A 20,322-nucleotide genomic window follows, 5' to 3' on the forward strand; every position below is an offset into this window, starting at 1 on the left:
ATACATACATACATACATACACATACATACATACATACATACATACATACATATGAGCATACATACATACATACATATGACCATACATGCATACATACATACATACATGCATACATACATTCATACATACATACGAGCATACATACATACATGCATATAAGCATAAATACATACATACATACATACATATGAGCATACATACATACATACATATGAGCATACATACATATGAGCATACATACATACATATGGTCATACATATGACCATGCATACATACATACATACATACATATGAGCATACATGCATACATACATACATACATATGACCATACATACATACATACATATTACCATACATACATACATACATACATACATACTTATGACCATACATGTATACATATGACCATACATACATACATACATACATATGAGCATACATACATATGACCATACATACATACATACATATTACCATACATACATACATACACACATACTCATGACCATACATGTATACATATGACCATACATACATACATACAGACATATGACCATACATACATACATACATATGGTCATACATATGACCATGCATACATACATACATACATACATATGAGCATACATGCATACATACATACATACATATGACCATGCATACATACATACATGTGACCATACATACATACATACATACATATGACCATACATACATATGAGCATATATACATACATACATATGACTATACATACATACATACATATGAGAATACATACATACACATGACCATGCATACATACATATGAGGATACATACATTCATACATACATACATATGAGCATACATACATACATGCATATGAGCATAAATACATACATACATACATATGAGCATACATACATACATACATATGAGCATACATACATATGAGCATACATACATACATATGGTCATACATATGACCATGCATACATACATACATACATACATATGAGCATACATGCATACATACATACATATGACCATACATACATACATACATACATACATATTACCATACATACATACATACATACATACTTATGACCATACATGTATACATATGACCATACATACATACATACATACATATGACCATACATACATATGACCATACATACATACATACATATTACCATACATACATACATACATACATACTCATGACCATACATGTATACATATGACCATACATACATACATACATACATACATATGACCATACATACATACACACATACATACATACATATGGTCATACATATGACCATGTATACATACATACATACATACATACATATGAGCATACATGCATACATACATACATACATATGACCATGCATACATACATACATGTGACCATACATACATACATACATACATATGAGCATACATACATATGAGTATATATACATACATACATATGACTATACATACATACATACATACATATGAGAATACATACATACATATGACCATGCATACATACATATGAGCAAACATACATACATACATACATATGACCATACATACATACATACATACATATATATATATAAATTATTTTTATAATTCTTTTTAATTTAAATTTTAAAATGAATTGTGACTTCTTGATGTTATTGAATATTTTTGCATATGTTCATGAAATAAACAATGTTCAAATTGGACATATCAAAAACTGATTGATATATGATATGTATGTATGTATGTATGCATGTATGCTCATATGTATGTATGTATGTATGTATGTATGTATGTATGCATGGTCATATGTATGACCATATGTATGTATGTATGTGTGTATGTATGTCTGGTTATATATATGTATGTATGTATGTATGTACGTATGTATGTATGCTCATATGTATGTATGCACGGTCATATGTATGTATGTATGCTCATATGTATGTATGCATGGTCATATGTATGTATGTATTCTCATATGTATGTATGTATGTATGTATGTATGTATGTATGTATGGTCATATGTATGTATGTATATATGCTCATATATATGTATGCTCATATGTATGTATGTATGTATGTATGTATGTATGGTCACATGTATGTATGTATGCATGGTTATATGTATGTATGTATGTATGCATGTATTCTCATATGTATGTATGTATGTATGCATGGTCATATGTATGACCATATGTATGTATGTATGTGTGTGCGTATGTACGTATGGTCATATGAATGTATGCATGGTCATATGTATGTATGTATGTATGTATGTATGTATGTATGTATGCTCATATGTATGTATGTATGTATGTATGTATGTATGTATGTTCATATGTATGTATGTATGTATGTATGTATGTATGTATGTATGTATGCTCATATGTATGCATGTATGGTCATAAGCATGTATGGTCATAAGTATGTATGTATGTATGTATGTATGTATGCTCATATGTATGTATGTATGTATTTATGTATGTATGCATGGTCATATGTATGCATTTATGGTCATAAGTATGTATGTATGTATGTATGTATGTTTGTATGTATGTATGCATGGTCATATGTATATATGGTCATATGTATGTATGTATGTATGTATGTACGTATGTATGTATGGTCATATGTATGTATGGTCATATGTTTGGCCATATGTATGAATGTATGCTCATATGTATGCATCCTCATTTCAATCAGGAGAGACTAAGAGTAAAAGAGAAATGGTTTATTGGCACATGCATGATTTATGAAACATGAACAGTCTTTGGCGGTTAGACCCCAATGAGGTGAAACAATATGTATATATATATGGGGGTGATGAAGCTGTAGTGAATAGAACCCCCCCGGGGTCTAGACACTGGTGGTGGTGGTGATGATGAGGTGCAAAGCAGAGACTGGTGAGGTGAAGTGGCTCTGGACTCCTGCTGCCTGGACCTGAAGGCTGGAGGAGAGGGCGTCAGGGAGGATCGAGGTGAACATCTTCTGCTACCTGGGTCCAGTGACTGGAGGAGAGAGGGGTGGAGGAGGGTCGCGCGATTGACTGAATGACAACTGATGGAGCAAAGACAGAGGCGATTTAAAGATTTGGCAGCAGCAAATTGACTGGCTATCGCGACCGTGGCAAAATCTGAATGGATGGTAAAGACGAAGGTGAACGCCCACAAACAGCTGATTAGAGGGAATAGGAGGAGAGAGGCGGAGTAAAGGAAAGTTGTGAATGAAGGCAGCGTAATAGAAGGTCTTCCTGATTGAACTTGCGCTGAGCTACATATGTATGTACGTATGTATGCTCATATGTATGTATGCTCATATGTATGTATGTATGTATTTATGCTCATATGTATGTATGTATGTATGCTCATATGTATGTATGTATGTATGTATGTATGTATGCATGCATGTATGGTCATATGTATGTATGTATGTATGCTCATATGTATGTATGTATGTGTATGTATGTATGTACGGTCATATGTATGTATGTATGTATGTATGGTCATATCCCTCTATGGTACACATTATGATGCCAGTGAGGGAAATGTGTTTTTATGTGTCAAAATAGACTAAATAAACATAATCTGAAGAATTTTTCTTTTTATTTTTGGAAGTTTTTGGGGTTCGTTGCCTGTAGGCAACATTGTACCATAATGGTGCATAAGTGAAAAAGAACGTTCCTTTTCCAATTTGAACATTGTTTATTTCATGAACATATGCAAAAATATTCAATAACATCAAGAAGTCACAATTCATTTTAAATTTTAAATTAAAAAGAATTATAAAAAGAATTTATATATATATGTATGGATGTATGTATGTATGTATGCTCATATGTATGTATGCTCATATGTATGTATGTATGTATTTATGCTGATATGTATGTATGTATGTATGCTCATATGTATGTATGTATGTATGTATGCATGCATGGTCATATGTATGTATGTATGTATGCTCATATGTATGTATGTATGTATGTATGTATGTGTATGTATGTATGTACGGTCATATGTATGTATGTATGTATGTATGTATGTATGCTCATATGTATGTATGTATGTATGTATGTATGTATGCTCATATGTATGTATGTATGCATGGTCACATGTATGTATGTATGTATGTATGCATTTATGGTCATATGTATGTATGTTTGTATGTATGTATGGTCATATGTATGTATGTATGTATGTATGGTCATATGTATGTATGTATGGTCATATGTATGTATGCATGGTCATATGTATGTATGTATGCTCATATGTATGTATGTATGCATGGTCATATGTATGTATGTATTCTCATATGTATGTATGGTCATATGTATGTATGTATATATGCTCATATGTATGTATGTATGTATGTATGTATGGTCACATGTATGTATGTATGCATGGTCATATGTATGACCATATGTATGTATGTATGTGTATATGTATGTATGGTCATATGAATGTATGCATGGTCATATGTATGTATGGTCATATGTATGCATGTATAATCATAAGTATGTACGTATGTATGTATGTATGTATGTATTGTCATATGTATGTATGTATGCATGGTCATATGTATACATGGTCATATGTATGTATGTATGTATGGTCATATGTATGTATGTTTGTATGCATGGTCATATGTTTGGCCATATGTATGAATGTATGCTCATATGTATGTATGCTCATTTCCATCAGGAGAGACTAAGAGTAAAAGAGAAATGGTTTATTGGCACATGCATGATATATGAAACATAAACAGTCTTTGGCGGTTAGACCCCAATGAGGTGAAACAATATGTATATATATATATGGGGGTGATGAAGCTGTAGTGAAGAGAACCCCCCCGGGGTCTAGACACTGGTGGTGGTGGTGATGATGAGGTGCAAAGCAGAGACTGGTGAGGTGAAGTGGCTCTGGACTCCTGCTGCCTGGACCTGAAGGCTGGAGGAGAGGGCGTCAGGGAGGATCGAGGTGAACATCTTCTGCTACCTGGGTCCAGTGACTGGAGGAGAGAGGGGTGGAGGAGGGTCGCGCGATTGACTGAATGACAACTGATGGAGCAAAGACAGAGGCGATTTAAAGATTTGGCAGCAGCAAATTGACTGGCTATCGCGACCGTGGCAAAATCTGAATGGATGGTAAAGACGAAGGTGAACGCCCACAAACAGCTGATTAGAGGGAATAGGAGGAGAGAGGCGGAGTAAAGGAAAGTTGTGAATGAAGGCAGCGTAATAGAAGGTCTTCCTGATTGAACTTATGCTGAGCTACATATGTATGTACGTATGTATGTATGTATGCTCATATGTATGTATGCTCATATGTATGTATGCTCATATGTATGTATGTATGTATTTATGCTCATATGTATGTATGCTCATATGTATGTATGTATGTATGTATGTATGTATGTATGCATGTATGGTCATATGTATGTATGGATGTATGTATGTATGTATGTATGTATGTATGTATGTATGGTCATATCCCTCTATGGTACACATTATGATGCCAGTGAGGGAAATGTGTTTTTATGTCTCAAAATAGACTAAATAAACATAATCTGAAGAAATTTTATTTTTATTTTTATTTTTGGAAGTTTTTGGGGTTCATTACCATAATGGTGCATAAGTGAAAACGGACGTTCCTTTTCCAATTTGAACATTGTTTATTTCATAAACATATGCAAAAATATTCAATAACATCAAGAAGTCACAATTCATTTTAAATTAAAAAGAATTATAAAAAGAATTTATATATGTATGTGTGTATGGTCATATGTATGTATGCATGGTCATATGTATGTATGTATTCTCATGTGTATGTATGTATGTATGTATGTATGTATGGTCACATGTATGAATGTATGCATGCTCATATGTATGTATGTATGTATGTATGCATGGTCATATGTATGACCATATGTATGTATGTATGTATGTATGTATGTATGTATGTATGTGTATATGTATGTATGCATGGTCATATGTATGTATGGTCATATGTATGTATGTATGTATGTATGTATGTATGGTCATATGTATGCATGTATGGTCATAAGTATGTATGTATGTATGTATGTATGTATGTATGTATGTATGTATGTATGCATGGTCATATGTATGTATGCATGGTCATATGTATGTATGGTCATGTGTATGTATGTATGTATGTATGTATGCTCATATGGATGTATGTATGTATGTATGTATGTATGCTCATATGTATGTATGTATGTATGTATTTATGCTCATATGTATGTATGTATGTATGCATGGTCACATGTATGTATGTATGTATACATGTATGGTCATATGTATGTATGTATGTATGTATGTATGTATGTATGTATGGTCATATCCCTCTATGGTACACATTATGATGCCAGTGAGGGAAATGTGTTTTTATGTCTCAAAATAGACTAAATAAACATAATCTGAAGAAATTTTATTTTTATTTTTAATTTTGGAAGTTTTTGGGGTTCATTACCATAATGGTGCATAAGTGAAAACGGACGTTCCTTTTCCAATTTGAACATTGTTTATTTCATAAACATATGCAAAAATATTCAATAACATCAAGAAGTCACAATTCATTTTAAATTAAAAAGAATTATAAAAAGAATTTATATATATATGTATGTATGTATGTATGTATGTATGGTCAAATGTATGTATGCATGGTCATATGTATGTATGTATTCTCATGTGTATGTATGTATGTATGTATGTATGTATGTATGGTCACATGTATGAATGTATGCATGCTCATATGTATGTATGTATGTATGTATGCATGGTCATATGTATGACCATATGTATGTATGTATGTATGTATGTGTATATGTATGTATGCTCATATGAATGTATGCATGGTCATATGTATGTATGGTCATATGTATGTATGTATGTATGTATGTATGGTCATATGTATGCATGTATGGTCATAAGTATGTATGTATGTATGTATGTATGTATGTATGTATGTATGCATGGTCATATGTATGTATGCATGGTCATATGTATGTATGGTCATGTGTATGTATGTATGTATGTATGTATGTATGTATGTATACTCATATGTATGTATGTATGTATGTATGTATGCTCATATGTATGTATGTATGTATTTATGCTCATATGTATGTATGTATGCATGGTCACATGTATGTATGTATGTATACATGTATGGTCATATGTATGTATGTATGTATGTATGTATGTATGTATGTATGGTCATATCCCTCTATGGTACATATTATGATGCCAGTGAGGGAAATGTGTTTTTATATCTCAAAATAGTCTAAATAAACATAATGTGAAGAAATTTCATTTTTATTTTTATTTTTGGAAGTTTTTGGGGTTCGTTGCCTGTAGGCAACATTGTACCACAATGGTGCATAAGTGAAAAAGAACGTTCCTTTTCCAATTTGAACATTGTTTATTTCATAAACATATGCAAAAATATTCAATAACATCAAGAAGTCACAATTTATTTTAAATTTTAAATTAAAAAGAATTATAAAAAGAATTTATATGTATATATATGTATGTATGTATGTATGTATATATGTATGTATGGTCATACGTATGTATGTATGGTAATATGTATGTATGCATGGTCATATGTATGTATGTATTCTCATGTGTATGCATGTATGTATGTATGTATGGTCATATGTATGTATGTATATATGCTCATATGTATGTATGTATGGTCACATGTATGAATGTATGCATGCTCATATGTATGAATGTATGTATGTATGCATGGTCATATGTATGTATGGTCATATGAATGTATGTATGTGTGTATGTATGCATGGTCATATGAATGTATGCATGGTCATATGTATGTATGGTAATATGTATGTATGTATGTATGTATGGTCATATGTATGCATGTATGGTCATAAGTATGTATGTATGTATGTATGTATGTATGTATGTATGTATGCATGTATGTATGTATGTATGTATGTATGTATGTATGTATGGTCATATGTATGTATGCATGGTCATATGTATGTATGGTCATGTGTATGTATGTATGTATGTATGTATGGTCATATGTATGTATGTATGTATGTATGTATGTATGTATGTATGTATGCATGGTCACATGTATGTATGTATGTATACATGTATGGTCATATGTATGTATGTATGTATGTATGTATGTATGTATGTATGTATGTATGTATGTATGGTCATATCCCTCTATGGTACATATTATGATGCCAGTGAGGGAAATGTGTTTTTATATCTCAAAATAGACTAAATAAACATAATGTGAAGAAATTTCATTTTTATTTTTGGAAGTTTTTGGGGTTCGTTGCCTGTAGGCAACATTGTACCACAATGGTGCATAAGTGAAAAAGAACGTTCCTTTTCCAATTTGAACATTGTTTATTTCATAAACATATGCAAAAATATTCAATAACATCAAGAGGTCACAATTCATTTTAAATTTTAAATTAAAAAGAATTATAAAAAGAATTTTTATGTATACATACATATGTATGTATGTATGTATGTATGTATGTATGGTCATATGTATGTATGCATGGTCATATGTATGCATGGTCATATGTATGACCATATGTATGTGTGTATGTATGTATGGTCATATGAATGTATGCATGGTCATATGTATGTATGTATGGTCATATGTATGCATGTCTGGTCATAAGTAAGTATGTATGTATGTATGTATGTATGTATGTATGGTCATATGTATGTATGCATGGTCATGTGTATGTATGTATGGTCATGTGTATGTATGTATGTATGTATGTATGCTCATATGTATGTATGTATGTATGTATGTATGTATGTATGTATGTATGTATTTATGCTCATATGTATGTATGTATGCATGGTCACATGTATGTATGTATGTATACATGTATGGTCATATGTATGTATGTATGTATGTATGTATGTATGTATGGTCATATCCCTCTATGGTACATATTATGATGCCAGTGAGGGAAATGTGTTTTTATATCTCAAAATAGACTAAATAAACATAATGTGAAGAAATTTCATTTTTATTTTTGGAAGTTTTTGGGGTTCGTTGCCTGTAGGCAACATTGTACCACAATGGTGCATAAGTGAAAAAGAACGTTCCTTTTCCAATTTGAACATTGTTTATTTCATAAACATATGCAAAAATATTCAATAACATCAAGAGGTCACAATTCATTTTAAATTTTAAATTAAAAAGAATTATAAAAAGAATTTTTATGTATACATACATATGTATGTATGTATGTATGTATGTATGTATGGTCATATGTATGTATGCATGGTCATATGTATGCATGGTCATATGTATGACCATATGTATGTATGTATGTATGTGTGTATGTATGTATGGTCATATGAATGTATGCATGGTCATATGTATGTATGTATGGTCATATGTATGCATGTCTGGTCATAAGTAAGTATGTATGTATGTATGTATGTATGTATGTATGGTCATATGTATGTATGCATGGTCATGTGTATGTATGTATGGTCATGTGTATGTATGTATGTATGCTCATATGTATGTATGTATGTATGTATGTATGTATGTATTTATGCTCATATGTATGTATGTATGCATGGTCACATGTATGTATGTATGTATACATGTATGGTCATATGTATGTATGTATGTATGTATGTATGTATGTATGGTCATATCCCTCTATGGTACATATTATGATGCCAGTGAGGGAAATGTGTTTTTATATCTCAAAATAGACTAAATAAACATAATGTGAAGAAATTTCATTTTTATTTTTATTTTTGGAAGTTTTTGGGGTTCGTTGTCTGTAGGCAACATTGTACCACAATGGTGCATAAGTGAAAAAGAACGTTCCTTTTCCAATTTGAACATTGTTTATTTCATAAACATATGCAAAAATATTCAATAACATCAAGAGGTCACAATTCATTTTAAATTTTAAATTAAAAAGAATTATGAAAAGAATTTATATGTATACATACATATGTATGTATGTATGTATGTATGTATGTATGTATGGTCATATGTATGTATGCATGGTCATATGTATGCATGGTCATATGTATGACCATATGTATGTATGTATGTATGTGTGTATGTATGTATGGTCATATGAATGTATGCATGGTCATATGTATGTATGTATGGTCATATGTATGCATGTATGGTCATAAGTAAGTATGTATGTATGTATGTATGTATGTATGTATGTATGTATGTATGGTCATATGTATGTATGCATGGTCATGTGTATGTATGTATGGTCATGTGTATGTATGTATGTATGTATGTATGCTCATATGTATGTATGTATGTATGTATGTATGTACGTATGTATGTATTTATGCTCATATGTATGTATGTATGCATGGTCACATGTATGTATGTATGTATACATGTATGGTCATATGTATGTATGTATGTATGTATGTATGTATGTATGTATGGTCATATCCCTCTATGGTACATATTATGATGCCAGTGAGGGAAATGTGTTTTTATATCTCAAAATAGACTAAATAAACATAATGTGAAGAAATTTCATTTTTATTTTTATTTTTGGAAGTTTTTGGGGTTCGTTGTCTGTAGGCAACATTGTACCACAATGGTGCATAAGTGAAAAAGAACGTTCCTTTTCCAATTTGAACATTGTTTATTTCATAAACATAAGCAAAAATATTCAATAACATCAAGAAGTCACAATTCATTTTAAATTTTAAATGAAAAAGAATTATAAAAAGAATTTATATGTATACATACGTATGTATGTACGTATGTATGTATGTATGTATGTATGTATGTATGTATTTATGGTCATATATATGTATGTATGTATGTATGTATGTATGTATGTATGCTCATATGTATGTATGTATGTATGTATGTATGTATGTATGCTCATATGTATGTATGTATGTATGTATGTATGTATGGTCACATGTATGTATGTATGCATGGTCATATGTATGTATGTATGTATGTATGTATGTATGTATGTATGTATGCATGGTCATATGTATGACCATATGTATGTATGTATGTGAGTATGTACGTATGGTCATATGAATGTATGCATGGTCATATGTATGTATGTATGTATGTATGTATGTATGTATGTATGTATGTATGGTCATAAGTATGTATGTATGTATGTATGGTCATATGTATGTATGTATGCATGGTCATATATATGTATGTATGTATGTATGCTCATATGTATGTATGTATGTATATATATATGTATGTATGTATGTATGTATGTATGTATGTATGTATGGTCATATGTATGCATGTATGGTCATATGTATGTATGTATGCTCATATGTATATATGTATTCTCAAATGTATGTATGTATTCTCATATGTATGTATGTATTCTCATATGTATGTATGTATGTTTGGTCATATGTATGTATGTATATATGCTCATATGTATGTATGTATGTATGTATGTATGGTCACATGTATGTATGTATGCATGGTCATATGTATGTATGTATGTATGCATGTATGCTCATATGTATGTATGTATGTATGTATGTATGCATGGTCATATGTATGACCATATGTATGTATGTATGTGTGTATGTATGTATGGTCATATGTATGTATGGTCATATGTATGTACGTATGTATGTATGTATTTATGCTCATATGTATGTATGTATGTATTTATGCTCATATGTATGTATGTATGTATGTATGCTCATATGTATGTATGTATGTATGCTCATATGTATGTATGTGTATGTATGTATGTACGTATGTACGGTCATATGTATGTATGTATGTATGTATGTATGTATGGTCATATCCCTCTATGGTACAGATTATGATGCCAGTGGGGGAAATGTGTTTTTATGTCTCAAAATAGACTAAATAAACATAATCTGAAGAAATTTTATTTTTATTTTTATTTTTATTTTTATCTTTGGAAGTTTTGGGGGTTCGTTGCCTGTAGGCAACATTGTACCATAATGGTGCATAAGTGAAAAAGAACGTTCCTTTTCCAATTTGAACATTGTTTATTTCATAAACATATGCAAAAATATTCAATAACATCAAGAAGTCACAATTCATTTTAAATTAAAAAGAATTATAAAAAGAATTTATATATATATATATATATATGTATGTATGTATGTATGTATGTATGTATGGTCATATGTATGTATGTATGTATGTATGTATGGTCACATGTATGTATGTATGCATGGTCATATGTATGTATGTATGTATGTATGCATGTATGGTCATAAGTATGTATGTATGTATGTATGTATGTATGTATGGTCATATGTATGTGTGTATGCATGATCATATGTATGTATGGTCATATGTATGTATGTATGGTCATATGTATGTATGCATGGTCATATGTATGTATGGTCATGTGTATGTATGTATGTATGTATGTATGTATGTGAGTATGTACGTATGGTCATATGAATGTATGCATGGTCATATGTATGTATGTATGTATGTATGTATGTATGTATGTATGTATGGTCATATGTATGCATGTATGGTCATAAGTATGTATGTATGTATGTATGTATGTATGTATGTATGTATGTATGTATGGTCATATATATGTATGTGTGTATGTATGCTCATAAGTATGTATGCATGTATGTATGTATGGTCATATGTATGCATGCATGGTCATATGTATGTATGGTCATGTGTATGTATGTATGTATGTATGTATGTATGTATGTATGTATGTATGTATTTATGCTCATATGTTTGTATGTATGGTCATATGTTTGGCCATATGTATGAATATATGCTCATATGTATGTATGGTCATATGTATGTATGTATGTATGGTCATATGTATGTATGTATGTATGTATGGTCATATGTATGTATGTATGTATGTATGTATGCATGTATGGTCATATGTATGTATGTATGTATGTATGTATGTATGTATGTATGTATGCTCATAAGTATGTATGTGTATGTATGTATGGTCATATGTATGTATGTATGTATGTATGTATGTATGTATGTATGTATGTATTCTCAAATGTATGTATGTATTCTCATATGTATGTATGTATTCTCATATGGATGTATGTATGTATGGTCATATGTATGTATGTATATATGCTCATATGTATGTATGTATGTATGTATGTATGTATGGTCACATGTATGTATGTATGCATGGTCATATGTATGTATGTATGTATGCATGTATGCTCATATGTATGTATGTATGCATGGTCATATGTATGACCATATGTATGTATGTATGTGTGTATGTATGTATGGTCATATGTATGTATGCTCATATGTATGTACGTAAGTATGTATGTATTTATGCTCATATGTATGTATGTATGTATGTATGTATTTATGCTCATATGTATGTATGTATGTATGTATGCTCATATGTATGTATGTGTATGTATGTATGTATGTACGTATGTACGGTCATATGTATGTATGTATGTATGTATGTATGTATGTATGCTCATATCCCTCTATGGTACAGATTATGATGCCAGTGGGGGAAATGTGTTTTTATGTCTCAAAATAGACAAAATAAACATAATCTGAAGAAATTTTATTTTTATTTTTATTTTTATCTTTGGAAGTTTTTGGGGTTCGTTGCCTGTAGGCAACATTGTACCATAATGGTGCATAAGTGAAAAAGAACGTTCCTTTTCCAATTTGAACATTGTTTATTTCATAAACATATGCAAAAATATTCAATAACATCAAGAAGTCACAATTCATTTTAATTTAAAAAGAATTATAAAAAGAATTTATATATATATGTATATATGTATGTATGTATGTATGGTCATATATATGTATGTATGTATGTATGTATGTATGGTCATATGTATGTATGTATATATGCTCATATGCTCATATGTATGTATGTATGTATGTATGTATGGTCACATGTATGTATGTATGCATGGTCATATGTATGTATGTATGTATGCATGTATGCTCATATGTATGTATGTATGTGTGTATGTATGTATGGTCCATATGAATGTATGCATGGTCATATGTATGTATGTATGTATGTATGTATGTATGTATGTATGGTCATATGTATGCATGTATGGTCATAAGTATGTATGTATGTATGTATGTATGTATGTATGCATGGTCATATGTATGTGTGTATGCATGGTCATATGTATGTATGGTCATATGTATGTATGTATGGTCATATGTATGTATGTTTGTACGTATGGTCATATGTTTGGCCATATGTATGAATATATGCTCATATGTATGTATGGTCATATGTATGTATGTATGTATGTATGTATGCTCATATGTATGTATGTATGTATGTATGTATGTATGGTCATATGTATGTATGTATGTATGTATGTATGTATGTATGTATGCATGTATGGTCATATGTATGTATGTATGTATGTATGTATGTATGCTCATAAGTATGTATGTGTATGTATGTATGTACGGTCATATGTATGTATGTATGTATGTATGTATGTATGTATGTATGTATGTATGTATGGTCAAATCCCTCTATGGTACACATTATGATGCCAGTGAGGGAAATGTGTTTTTATGTCTCAAAATAGACTAAATAAACATAATCTGAAGAAACTTTATTTTTATTTTTATTTTTGGAAGTTTTTGGGGTTCCTTGCCTGTAGGCAACATTGTACCATAATGGTGCATAAGTGAAAAAGAACGTTCCTTTTCCAATTTGAACATTGTTTATTTCATGAACATATGCAAAAATATTCAATAACATCAAGAAGTCACAATTCATTTTAAATTTTAAATTAAAAAGAATTTAAAAAGTTTCTTGGCTAAATTAGGAACAACCCATTGAAATAAATGTGTAAAGTATAAAACTTTAAACTACTTAAATCAACAAAGATAACCATTACCATAACCATTTGAAAAACAAAAACAACAAATTCCAGTGTTTGATCATCACTGCTTCATTTCAGTGCATGTTTTGTGTCAGTCCCCTGTGTCTTTCCTGACATGTGTTGCCATCACTTGTGGTGTTGCTGCTCAGTGCTTATGGAACTACATGAAGCAGTTTTTTTCAGGAGTGAAGCACAGGCAGGTGACACATTTTGTGCACTGTGATTTCCACTATTAAATTAGTAAATAAGTTGCATGAAACTATCAAAACTTAAAGTTTACTCAACTATTAGTGTGAAGACATTTTTTTCCAGGTGGAAAAGGGACAAAAAATAACTTTTTGAGAGTCTTTTTGTTGCAGCAAGATAGCAGAGCTGTCTCCTTAGAAAAAGCCCGCCAAGAAGGGTTTCAAAATCGCTTCCTGGAAGCATTGTTAATGGTTCCCTATGGTTTTACCTCTTTTTTAAAGTATCGCATCATTTAAAGGGATGCATTGTGGAGATGTGACAGGGCAAAAATGGGTTTGTTGCCTGAGGGCAACATGGTACCATAGAGGGTTAAAGCAATGGAGACAGAGTTATCTGTTGAAAACGGGGTTTAATCCAACAGCAGGATGTCAGCCCAAAGTCAGAGACGTTTTAAGTAATCTGTAAAAAGAAATCCCAAACGGCTCAACTTTCCGGGACCTAATCTTAAAAACATATCATGTGTTAACTGGATCTGAAGCAAAATGGATTAGAAATGCAGTAAGTAAAGGAAGCAAATCAATATGTCTGGGAATCTGTCCTTTTATATCAAATTAATACTGTGGTGTGTGTGCGTGTGTGTGTGTGCGTGTGTGTGTGTGTGTGTGTGTGTGTGTGTGTGTGTGTGTGTGTGTGTGTGTGTGTGTGTGTCAGGTACCGAATCTCCTTGTTGATTGCGTCCAGCTGCTCCTGCAGCATCATGGCCAGAGTTTGTGCATCAGAGTGGCCGCTGGGCGAGAGCAGGTCCATGGAGCTGAACAACGTTTCCCTGTCGTCGTCGTCGATGTCCGACATCTCCGTGTCGCTCTCGAAGTGGTGGCCTCCCAGAACCCCGAGCTGCTGCGAGCGCCATTCGTGCTCCCCCAGTGACTTCGCCTGCACACAGAGAGAGAGAGAGAGGAGGACGGACTGAATACCAGACCACATATTAGAAGGTCTTATTTAATGCATTCAGCATCACTTAGGGAATTAGAGGCGTCCTCGGGGAGCTGAAAACATTTTCTTCGCAAAATCAAAGCAGCATTTTCTGTCTTATAATCAGAAGGATTAGTTTAAAGCAGCGGTTCCTAATCTTTTCCATCATCATGATAGAAACATATAATCAAAGTTAATATAAACAGCTGGTAAAATAAAAGCGACAATATTCATTGATGGTAATAAGGAGTTTGAAATTGCATCATTTGTAGCAATTTAGAAGCAATGATGAAGGCTCTGAGAGAATGAAACCTTAAAAGTGCTTAAAAAGTGCTTGAAGTTTACTCTTTAAAAGTTTACAAAACCCGTTTATAATCCAGTTAAAAATGACTTAAAACATAATGAACATAATGCAGGATTGCAGAATTCTCAACGGAACACGATGAGATGTTAATCTGATTTTAACATCCACATCAACCGTTAATTAAATTACTATAGTGGAGACTTTTAGCACTGACCACTGAATTACAACCTAAGGGATCTCAGGAAGATTAAGTTAAAGATCCCCTTCAGACATATATTAGACACATATACAAATAGTCTGCTTGGAACAGTAATGTGTGTCTGATATGTTTTTTTCTGCAAAAAATGTATAATTTTCACATTAAGATCCTTAAAAAGGCATATACTCTTGCTATAATCAGTGAATATGCAAATTTTGTTAATTTCTCAAATTTTTCAGCCAGACACAAGATGTCTTTTACTTCACTGTAAAGTCCATTCTGAGTATGTGTGTGTGCACTGGTGGCTTCGAGTTTCAATATCACATTTGTACAAGTTGCAAATTGGAGCAGGACTGACTTGTAGCCCCACCCCTTAAAATCAGATTTTCAGTGAGCACAAAGAAACTTTCCCCTCTCAGAAGATAAATGCGAAAACATCCTTCTAGTGTCAAAGTTTGCACATACGTCTTTCTTTACAGTGAGGCTCAAACACTCAACTGTAGCAACAAAAAGAAAAAATGTTTTTGAGTAGAGAGCGACTTTAATAGATCTCCAAACTAAAAAACAAAACAAGGAGTGATCAACCAGTTGAGCAGCTCCTAACTATTTAAATAGTATTAAAAGTACAAACACTAGCATTTCACTGTAAGGCAAAGACAGATTGAAGGCAGACAAGAAAGACAGGAGGCCCACCTTGGTTTCACGCAGACCCATTCGACCTCTCCTTGGCCGGCGGATGACCTTGGCTGAGCGGTAGTGGTCCGACTGGGTTTCGGCCAGAGATCCCAATGAGAACCTGAGCTCAGCTGACGTGTCCAGATGAGACCTGAGAAAGAACTTTTAATCAGTAATGCCACACCTTAAGTTTCCTAGTATGCGCCAACAATAAAACATCTCCTGGGACCGAGGCCTCAGCTGTGAAGCAGATTATAAAAGACTCAGAACAAAAATGTGATGGTAATGTTCAGTTACGTTGACAGTAAACCCATCAAATCTTGTGTTTGGGTACCGAAAGCACAGCTAATAGCGACGTGATGTGGTGTGAAATGTACTTCTTGGAGCACCAGAGCTTGTTATGCATTCCTCTATGGCTGCAAATGGTTTGTCTGTGCAGGATATTACGGCTGCTACTGTCAACATTTTAGTGCTGTAATATTAGAGCTTCATGCAGCATGAAAGGGAAGCCAGAAAACATCCAAGAATAGATATGGAGAGTTCAGTGATACCATGTTTCTAACAATAGTGCAGAGCAAACTGTTTCATCAGTGACAGATAAAATAACAGACTGCCACTGGAAAGAGTGGATCTGTATCCTGCACTTTATTTGATTCCTGTTACACGCACCATCTTAAGTTAGACTGGTTACAGCCGGCTAAATTTTGGCCTTTTATCCATTCTCATGTTTTCTTCTTGAGTTGACTGTCTGAGTCCATGTCCAAATACTGACTAATGTTTGGACACGGACCCATTGTGATTTCATGCAGCTGCTTAATTGTCTTGGTGCTCCAGAACTGCAGTGAACTGGATCTAATTTTTGTTTGGACCCTTTTCTGAGAAGCACCGGACTGGCAAGTTTCATCACCAGAAGAGGCTCAGATAGCCTCTCTTTGCTCTCTTAGCAGTCTGTAAATCTGCAATAAAACTCTGTTTTCTTTGGAGAAGTTGATGCTCAATTTAATGGCTAAAATAAACTTAATGCACTGCACATTGCTCTGTGGTAGAAAAGACGTGCAGCAGGTGCTACTTCACCTAAAACAACTAAATCTTCCCTAAACCCCTCCCTGGAAAGCAACTGACAAATTATAGCTTAGCAACCATAACTAAGCATTTTTTTTTTACAATGTATCAGTGTGCATGGAGTTTGAAGGGCGGTGTCTCTTTTTTCCTAAACTAAAAACACACAAGCAAAGGTGTAAAGATCTGTGCATTGCGATACCCATACTACCATACTATTTAGTAAGCCAGAAGAAGATTTAGAATGTCCCAATACATTATATGTCAAATGCAGTATGCCAAAAATACCAGGATGTACCTGCATCCAGTCACATTTTGCAGTGTGCAAGCTAGCATGCTTTTGGTGAGGTTTATAAGCAAAAGGGTCAAAGTTCAAGGCGTAATTTTATGAGGAAGTAGTACATCCCAGTTGAATGCATACTGCATGCAAAAGTATGTACTTTGCAACAGCAGCTGCAGTACGTAATAAAGGTAAAAAGAAAAAGTATAAGACTTGGTATGCAGGGCTGATCTTCTCTAATGTAAGCTTCAAACATTAGCATGTCTGGCTATCTAGCTTAACATCTACAGGCCTGGCGCACACACCCCTAAATTCTTCTGATATATATTTATGCTCGGCCCACAGACTTTACATTGTGATGACATCACCGATTTATAGAAAGCCTTTCTCACTTCTCGAGAAGTTTTACAAATATGAACTCTACATGGATCAAAAATTCAGAACAGAAAGCATCATAACTGATCTTGTTTGCATCTATGGAGTAGGGCCTCATATAGTTACTTTAAGCCAAGGAGCATCTGTTTCTGGGGTTACAGGTTACATAAAAAAGCCATGTTTACAGCTAGCTAGTAATATTTACCCACTCTGTGGAAGTCACCATGTTTCCCTGCCATGTTTCCATGGTAGCCCAGAAGAGACAAACCAAACACTGGATCTAGTTATGGCATTTTGTGTTTTATGCGAGTTTAGCGGCCACCGTAGCTTCTCCTATATGTCTGGAACGAGGAAGATGAGAGAAGGTGTTTGCAATCGGGAAGCTCCAAGCTAGATGCCACTAAATCCTACACCCCGATGTCATATTTTGTGGTAATTACGCTGGCAACACTACTTTTTGCTGCTTTTGTCCATATGGGACCTCCAAAATCAACAAAACATAAAACTTCCTTGCTGTAGCTTTAATATTAAAATATCTGGAGTTGTAAATTTTCCCCCGTTATCACTGTAAACTACATATGAACTGTACAAGAGGCATGACAAAGGCATCAAAGGTTGGCTGAGTGTGGTCAGTCAATTTCATAAGTTCAAAGTTCAGTGGAGATTTTCAGGGTCCAGTGGTCTAAAGTCATATATGACAACAACCTTGATACACCTACCGTGACAGGGTGGGTTCTGTGAGGGAGCCTGCCCTCAATCTGAACTGGTCGAGCTCCGATCTCAGTTTCTCAATCTCCTCTGCCAGCTGTGTCTGGATGAAACAATTTGACAAGATGTGATTACGGGACCGTCTGTGATATTAAATGTCCAAAGAATGATGATCCCAGTACAGTAGTCTTATTGGTGTTGTATCAACACTGCGGGGTGACATGGCTGAGAGCCAGCGGGGCTGATTATCTTCATATTGCTCAATACTAACTGACAGAGTGATGCTGTCTAATTTTTTCATATGCTGTCTATGAAATTCATATCATTATCTTCTCCATGCATGTGGGAAGCTTATGAATATTCAACTCCATAAATAAAGTGAAACTAAAGCCAACGATCAGCCTCATTATTTCTCTATTAAAACATAATTTATTAAATCATAGTCATTATTTCTTGATCTCTAAAACCTACTTTTTCTTGGATTGACTCCTCAAACTGTTTTCTGTATCCTTCTGAATCCTGTATTAACAGATTCTGCAAAAAGAAGAGGAAAAAAAAAACGAGGTGATAAGATTCATCTCCTCCAGACATTCACTGGACAGAACTGATATTAATAGCGGTTTTCAATCGACACGACAGCCGTCTTTAAC

At 33.0% G+C, this 20,322-nt stretch overlaps 1 protein-coding gene across 1 annotated transcript in view; it reads right to left on the reverse strand.

Moving 5' to 3' along the window:
* ppfia2 (PTPRF interacting protein alpha 2) overlaps window positions 1-20,322 on the reverse strand; it is a 235,853-nt gene that overhangs the window by 39,646 nt on the left and 175,885 nt on the right. Inside the window, exons 13-16 of the mRNA XM_084711099.1 lie at window positions 20,144-20,206; window positions 19,684-19,775; window positions 17,269-17,401; window positions 15,816-16,033 (exon numbers count right to left, since the gene is read on the reverse strand). Coding sequence (XP_084567225.1) covers window positions 15,816-16,033; window positions 17,269-17,401; window positions 19,684-19,775; window positions 20,144-20,206 — 506 coding nt within the window. The remainder of the gene's footprint in view (window positions 1-15,815; window positions 16,034-17,268; window positions 17,402-19,683; window positions 19,776-20,143; window positions 20,207-20,322) is intronic.

The sequence above is a fragment of the Lutjanus erythropterus genome, chromosome 22, assembly GCF_056507025.1.
Source record: "Lutjanus erythropterus isolate fLutEry1 chromosome 22, fLutEry1.hap2, whole genome shotgun sequence".
Classification (NCBI taxonomy): Eukaryota; Metazoa; Chordata; class Actinopteri; order Lutjaniformes; family Lutjanidae; genus Lutjanus; species Lutjanus erythropterus.